This window comes from Osmerus mordax, chromosome 8 (genome assembly GCF_038355195.1).
Source record: "Osmerus mordax isolate fOsmMor3 chromosome 8, fOsmMor3.pri, whole genome shotgun sequence".
NCBI lineage: Eukaryota > Metazoa > Chordata > Actinopteri > Osmeriformes > Osmeridae > Osmerus > Osmerus mordax.
In genome coordinates, this window is record NC_090057.1 from 8,014,814 (window position 1) to 8,022,705 (window position 7,892).

A 7,892-nucleotide genomic window follows, 5' to 3' on the forward strand; every position below is an offset into this window, starting at 1 on the left:
GGAAATCTAAAAATCAATTAAGTTATGAAAAACACCATTAATTGCCTTTCTTTGCCACCGCTGCTCATAAAGAAATGGCGGATATCAAGACACGGTATCGTTGATCCAGTTAATCTTCCCTCTAATGGAACGTTAACAGATGAAAAGAACCACAATCGAGAGTTTTGTCACCGATATTTTGGTACGTTAGCTGAAAAGCTAGCTAGCTAGTTAGCTTCTCTTGATATTTGGCTAGCTTTAGCTAGCACCATTGGTGGTTACTTACTAATTGGCTAGCTAGCGAGTCACAGGATAGGGTTTATTTGACGGCTTGAAAGCCAAACTAGCTACTCACTCCGTATAACGTAGTGTAGGCTACACAAATCGCACGTATCAGAAATTGTTCTACATGTTTCAGTGCAGGTTAGACAAGATAACGTTATGCTATAACTTATTGTTGATAAAAGGATTTGCTTATATCATGATTATTGCCACTCTGTGTTTACGCGGCTGCTAGCTAGCTAACAACTGTGCCAGGCTAAGAAAGGTGAGTTGGCTAGCCAATTTACAACGTTAGACTGTTTATGCTGCTCAGATATAGCTGGTTTTGGTGTGCGAGAGAACTCACACCTGCCTCCCCTGATGGGTCATGGTGCCACTGCACATTTCCGTTAGCATGTGAACTAGGAAGTACCGGAGCCGGCAGAGTGAGCTTGTCAGCTTGATTAGTTAAACTGTGCCTGAAACCTGTACGCAAAATCACACTAAAACGTGTTTCCCCACTTGCTTGGTCGGAATACTATTGACATTAGAAGACACAGAACTGGCTAGACTAGTAATTGGCCGGGAGGAACATATTATTTTTCACTGGAGAGTCTGGCTGCATTTCCAGTATGTCATAAGGTGTGTTTATGAATAAGTTAACGTTGAGTACATTTTGTTCTGTTTCCTAGAAATACTGGAGGAAAGACTCCCAAGATAACAACAATGAGCTGATCGTGTGCAGAGTCTTCCAGAAGAGGTTGCAAAAGAGAGAGAGGCTGACTGGAAGATGCCCAGAAGAAAACAACAGAATCCACAACCTGTCAAGTGTAAGTTCTTACTATACAGAGCACTGGAATTGAACTTACATATGTCATTATCTTTATTTCCTCACCAAGTCAGTCCTCAAACATATTACATGATCACTGAATACTTAGATTGTAGACCCTATATGTAGGCTTGGTTGTTATCTTTGACAAAATATATCAGGGAGTCATAGGACATTGCTCAAAATGCATCTCAGCAACCGTTTAAGTGAATGAGTTGGTCTGCCCTACTCCATAGCAACCAAGAATCTTGGAGATAAAGAATCTATTGGTTGTTACTCCTCATTTGGGGAGTCCCCTCCCCCTCCACACACTCATGCACGCACTACAATAATAGTAAAATGTAATTGCAAAACAACCACTGGAGTGCAGTAGACTGATGGGGATAGATGAGGCTCGCTGAACAAGCTCTACTCTCTCCTGGCTTTGTCCTTGAAAGTGAGCGGTTTCCTTGGGAGATGGCAGCTGTGCATCAGGGGTGTTGGTTCCATTACGCCTGAGATATTTCAGATGTTATTGGCAGAAGTTGCCGTTGAACAGAAGTTGCCAACAAGAAAGTACTGCGTCCAACAGAAAGAGCATCCATCTGTGAATTCATCGGAGACTGTCTTGATTTATGAATTTGTTTGTTTATTTCATGCTTGGGAATTGCAGCATCTAATTTCACTTGATAGAGCTTATTGCAATAAGGATAAGTATATAAAGTAATATTGGAAATGTAAACATATAACTAAACTTGTCACCAACACATATTTCACATAATTAAGCATCAGAATCAGAATTTGGTTTATCCCGGTGCAACAATATTTTTGTGTTATGTATGGTTAGATAATTTATATTATATTTTAATGATCTGAACCTATTGCATTGGTGCCAATAGTGCTATTGCAAAGTACTTTTGTGCAAATAAAGGTTGAAAAGATCACTACATAAAGTTGTCTGTGGTGTCATTCACATCACAAATACCTTATTTCATGTTTTTTGGTCGTCTTTTCCCAACTGCAGTGGATTCTGAAGATGGTGTACCCATAGAAACTCCAGGGAGCATCAACTTGGAGACAGACTTCCTTCTGGGAAATGACCTTGAGTTTGGTGATCCTGACGATGAAAACAAGATCCCAGACTTAGACAAGTACTCAGGTGGGTAGTAGTAGTTCCACTTCCTTAGCTTTCGAGCTGATTCTGAAATAGCTTTGAGAGATTCGGAGCACTATTTCTATTATTGAGAAAGCTTTGCAGCCTTTTCCCATTAGATTAAACATTTATAATTGGTGACTATTAGTGAGTAATTGTTACCTTGTATGACTTATTTGTAGATAAGTTGAATGTTGGTCATGGTTACTAGTGTGCAACAGCACAAGACTTTCTTCAGATAAAAAAAAAAAAGGTTCAGCTACCCTTGCCAACATTGCTATGCAGTTCTGTGTAAATGTTCCCTTTTTTGATGGCAAGAACAATGACTCCAGTGTGTTCCAACTCTGTTCAAAGTCAGATGAAAAACGCCAGGGGCTTCAGATTCCAACCACGGTCAAAAATACAGTTCTGTCTGACAACTGTCCTTTGTATGAAGCCTGCTTTCTTACCCTACAAATGTTTTCATGAGCAAAGCAGCTTCCCAAATTAGTTTTGATTGGTTTAGTGTGAAAGGAAGTAGTTTGGAAGTACAGACTCATAGAAGGTCCTGAAAGGACACATTAGCTCTGGCTCTCTCAATCAATGTACCAGGGCTTTCTTTCCTACTGTGACAGTCAGAGGAACAGATCCACTGTAGAAATCCTTCTTTCTGCTGTGGCTCTCTGTCAGAAAGAGCAATCATAAAACAGCAAAGCAAAGAAAAAATAGCTCTGTCACCACCATTATACAGGGGTCGTAAAAAGGGAGCCATTATCATCAAGGACACCATTGCAGGAAAGCATTTATTTATCATCATCATCATCATCATCATCTGCTGTCTCGGCTCCCGCTCCCCCGGTGTCATCATCATCATCATCATCTCCATCTCCCCCTCATCATCATTATCATCATCATCATCATCAGGCTTGCCATTATAGTCATCATCATTATCATTAGGCCCAGTAATCATTCACTAGGGGGTTCAGAAGGGCTCAATATAAGGCTGGGCCAGACTCCTGCTCCCCATACAGTCTGCCTCTGCCTTCCAGAGAAGAAGGTAGTTCTGCTTCAGTCTGCCTCCTTTCTCTACCAATACAGAGAGAAAGAGAGAGAGGGGGGGGGGCGGGTAGAAACAGAGAGGAGGTGTGTGAAGAAGAGGATTGACGGATTGCGAGAGAGGCGCATGGAGGCCTGGCAAGCTCGGCTGTTTTCTTTAGTTCTTTCAACTAGCCCACAGCGAAGAGATCTGGTATTTTTTCATCCCTCTTTTCTGATACAACAAACAGCGTACCGGCAGCACATTAGAAACACAGCTCCCTGCCAGCAGTGTAAGTATGAACACGGATGTTCTTGGAGAATATTGTCTTTGTGTCTTTTCTGGGTAAGGGCTTGTATTTTTCTTTGTATCTGTATTTTTTCATCTGAATGTAAGAGTTGTTGAGGTAAAGCCAAGTACTTAAATCTTATGAAAGCAAGTCCAAATGTTCTCATGTCAGAAGCGAGAAGCTGTTTTAAAACCAGTTCTTGGATGTGGAAATCTGCATTTTTCTGTGGCCCAGTTGTGACAAAAAATGTTTTGGGAGGGTTTGTTGTTTGATTCAGCAGAACAGAGGACAGTACTACAAATTATTGGAAAATGTATTATGAGATTTTCATCAACATTTGAGTTTTGTCTGTAAAAAGATTAACTTTGAAATATAAACTATAAAGTCAACAAACATAAGACCTCCATCCATAAAGACACACACATATATATATATATATATATATATAAGTGCCCCTTTGGAAAAGAAATGGCATCCATAAACATTAATTACACGCCCAATCACAATATCCAGTGATACTAACGACATAATGACACCCTAATGTTCAAGATGTGTCATGATTGTGGCAATTTGTGTGCTCATAGTTTTCAACCACCCTCTCCCTCACATGCACACGCCCCTCCCTGCAGACGCAGAAGCAGCCGATATTGGGTTCTCCGTCTTCCCCTTGGGTGATGAGGAGAGTCCTGCCTACAGCCAACTCAGCATGGAGAGCGACACCGACGACCCCCACGCTGCCACCGACCACCAGCGGGACGAGGAGGCGGCGGGCGCAGCCTTCCCCCCGTACCTGTCCTGCCGGGGCTGCGGCCAGCTGCGGGACGAGCCCCTCGGTCCGGGCATAGACCTGGTAGGCCCTTACTGTCTGCGCTGCTGCAAGGCCGGCAGGGAGGCTAAAGGCGGCGGGGACTATAGCACGCCGCCGTTTGGCCTAGCCAGTGGGATGAGCACCGGGGGGGAATCCCAAGAGGGGGACAGTGACGGAGGAGGGGGCGGGACGGCCAACGCGAGCCTGGCGAGTGAAGATGGCCAGTCCAAGTTGAGCTCGTGCCACCTGTGCGGTTTCTCGTCGCGCTACGCCAACCATGTGAAGCGTCACATGAAGACTCACAACGGGGAGAAGCCGTACAACTGCCCCCTCTGTACGTACGCCTCCGCCCAGTTGGTCAACCTGCAGAGACACCTGCGGATCCACACTGGGGAGAAGCCCTACAAGTGTGACAGCTGCACCTTTGCTTGTAGTTCCCTGGGCAACCTGAAGAGGCACCAGCGCATGCACACGCCCACTGCCACTGGCGCAGTACAGGAAGTACCCCGGCCAATCAGCAGTCACAACAGCCTCAAAAGGCCTTGGATTGGTCAAAGAGCCAAGGAGGAGGAGCCCAGTGTGTCAGTCGATGGTATAAAAGCAATATCATCTCTATCTAATTGTTTAAAGGAAAAAGACTCATATCTAGTGACATTTTCAGTTTAAAGTAGGGTAAATGAAATAAGTTTCAAAAGAGTTCCCCCGGTGAATGTGTCCTTTCAGCTAACCTTTGTGGACCTCTCTTCCTGTCTGTAGAACACGTGAGGCCTGATCTACATCTTCATGGTGGCGTGCAGAATCACACCTACCTATCAGCCTTCGATAGCCCCAGGGGGCCTCCTCCTCCTGAGCGCCCCCAGACCTCTCTCTTTGACGTCACTGGCAATGGGAGTGGCCACAACAGCATTAAGAGGTCCAGGATGGGTCAAAGAGCCAGGGGGGAGGGGCATGGTGCTTCATCTGAAGGTATTGTAGGTTTTTAAGCGTCACATTTCAACTTTCAGGGGTTGGTTTTCAGGTTGTTGCCTCATGAGCTCCCTTCCCTGTTGACCTCTTTGCAGAAGCTGTAAGACCAGATTTGAACACGCACGGGACCGACCACAAAGATGGCTACCTTGTGGCTTTCGACGGTGGCCTGAGGGGGGGTCCCCCCCCACTTCTGCAGCGCCCACCACCACCCCCCCTCCTGGAGACTGGCAGTGGAGGTGGGGACGGCAGGGGCGGGGCGGGGGCAGGGGCCGGACGTGACACGCTCCCCCCGCTGCTCTTCCCCTACACCTGCCGACTGTGCGGCGTGGTCCTGGAGGACGAGGACGGCTCGTCGGCCCAGATCTGTGCCAAGTGCACCCTGGAGATGCTGACCAAAGACTCGTCCTCCCCCAGCAGCCCCGGCGAGCGCAGTGACAAGGTGTACACCTGCCCCGTCTGCCCCTTCCTCACCCACTACCCCAACCACCTGGCCCGCCACATGAAGACGCACAGCGGCGAGAAGCCCTACAAGTGCCCGCAGTGCGACTATGCCTCGGCGCACTTTGACAACCTGAAACGCCACCACCGCGTGCACACGGGCGAGAAGCCCTACAAGTGCCACCTGTGTGACTATGCCTGCGGCAACCTGGCCAACCTGAAACGCCACCAGCGCGTCCACTCGGGCGTCAAGCCCTTCCAGTGCCCTCTCTGCAGCTACAGCTGCAACCAGAGCATGAACCTCAAGCGCCACATGCTGCGCCACACGGGGGAGAAGCCCTACAAGTGCCAGGACTGTGGCTACACCACGGGCCACTGGGACAACTACAAGAGACACCAGAAGAAGCACGGCCTGGCCACTGAGGGCTGGGTCAAGGTTCAGGCGCCCGGCCATGAGGAAGATGAGGAGGAGGACGAAGATGAGGGGATGGGGGTTGGGGTTCCATCCGAGAGGAAAGATGGAGGGGTGAATATGCAGTACGTGCTCGCCCGAGGGGGCGGAGTCCTGCCACACACATGAGATTGTAGAAGAAGAGAGACTTGGCAAAAAACAGCTACCAGCAACTACTAGTTTTTTTGTGTCCTCTCACAAAGTCCTTATATATTGTTTTGTATTGTTGTTTTATTGTTCTGTGTTTTGTCAAATATCTTCAGTGGCTGCTACTGTATCTAGAATCATGCACAAATTATTATAAAAAGACGAGGACCGGATTGTTTTGATGCTGTTGGACAGAGTAGGGAAGGAGATGCTCTTCATATCTTGTTTTTGATTCTGTTGCTGTATCATGCCAGACTAATGGATTTGTTGCTGCCCCTTAACCTGATTTGTACTAGACATGTGCTAGTCAACACACACCCCTCACCAAACACTGGGTTTACTCATCTCACATTATGCCTTAGTCACTTTTAATCTTCCATTATTGCACGCCACTCTAGTCTTCATGACTTACTGCCTGGAACCTGTGCTGTCAGAGGGACTAACGCCTACAGTGGGCTGTGTCTGATCATCCAATATGAGAAATCCAGCTTCTGATTCTGCATATATTACCCTGTAGCCTACTGCCCTGCTTCACACAGAGCTGGAGACAAACTCAAACCCACAAATGTAAGATGATCGTCTCCACCTGTGCACATTTCACTTCCACAGAAAACAATTATACATCACAGAATTGAGTCATTTGTACGCTCATTATTCAACATAATCAAGTTTTCCTCCCCTGCTGTGCCCTGATCCTTCACTCTGGCTCTCCTGTGTGATCGTATGAGACATCCTTTGAGGGAGAGAATGACTAGCGTTGCTTTGGTGTGTTGTGTCTTTATCAACTGTGAAACTAGCCCATTGTCTTTTTGGTTTTTACTTGAAGCAAGACACGTAATAGTAAGCATGAGAGTGTCAAAACTGAATATATAACGTTTATTTTTTTAACGTGATTGTATTTTCCCATTAGAAATGCATATTCCTAGATTTGGTTTTCTTCCACTTTTAAAGAATGTGTGATGTGTCAGTGGCATTAATTTTACACTAAAGAAAATATAAGGGACCACATTTTCATATTTCACAAACAATGTGAATTGCTACAAGTATGCAGTGATATATTTTCAGGTTGCAAAAGCTCTACGGGGCATTGAAACATGTTGATTTATCCCCCTGGTCCCTTGCTGTTTTCTTGTTCTTATGCAGTGGTTTCATAATTGCCTTAATTAAGTATTTTGAAATAAACACAAACTCTGTGTCCACTTTGTGGTAGATCGTATTTGGAGATTTAGACTTCTTTTAAATTCTTTTTAAGATTTTTATTTTATTTTTTACAAATGGCATACAATTCCACATCTCTGCCACCGGAGGGCGCCCATGGCCTAGCTAGTTTGAGGGAAAATTCTAACATATCCCCAGATCTGTTCTGTTTGTGTAATAATCACTTTTTTTCCCAAGAAAAGTCCTATCGCCTAGAATGCAAATATACTTTTCTTGTTGAAAACACACTGATCTGACAGTAAAACTGGGATCACTCTGTATATATTTGTATACATATCAAATGTACACCTCAATATTTACATTTGATCAGATATCAATTTTAAGGGGGGACATTTCTATTCAGTAAGTGAAAACAA

General features: G+C 45.4%; 1 protein-coding gene across 2 annotated transcripts; it reads left to right on the forward strand.

Annotated features, from left to right (window-relative positions):
* znf513a (zinc finger protein 513a) lies at positions 1–7,511 on the forward strand. 2 transcript variants are annotated; one of them, XM_067241123.1, is made up of 6 exons: positions 1–181; positions 933–1,070; positions 2,073–2,207; positions 4,135–4,905; positions 5,070–5,279; positions 5,375–7,511. In XM_067241123.1, exons 2-6 carry the CDS (start codon positions 1,031–1,033, stop codon positions 6,298–6,300), a joined length of 2,082 nt encoding a protein of 693 aa, XP_067097224.1. In that variant the 5' UTR covers positions 1–181; positions 933–1,030; the 3' UTR covers positions 6,301–7,511. The 2 variants fall into 2 exon arrangements, with proteins under 2 accessions (XP_067097224.1, XP_067097225.1); XM_067241124.1 differs by lacking the exons at positions 1–181; positions 933–1,070; positions 2,073–2,207 and adding an exon at positions 2,735–3,508.
* The last annotated feature ends 381 nt before the right edge of the window (positions 7,512–7,892 follow it).

Excerpts from the sequence above, each read along its gene's own strand:
- znf513a (XM_067241123.1), top strand. The coding sequence starts at position 1,031 with ATGCCCAGAAGAAAACAACAGAATCCACAACCTGTCAAGT. Across the intron at positions 1,071-2,072 it reads GAATCCACAACCTGTCAAGT|TGGATTCTGAAGATGGTGTA; the intron begins GTAAGTTCTTAC and ends TCCCAACTGCAG. Across the intron at positions 2,208-4,134 it reads AGACTTAGACAAGTACTCAG|ACGCAGAAGCAGCCGATATT; the intron begins GTGGGTAGTAGT and ends CCCTCCCTGCAG.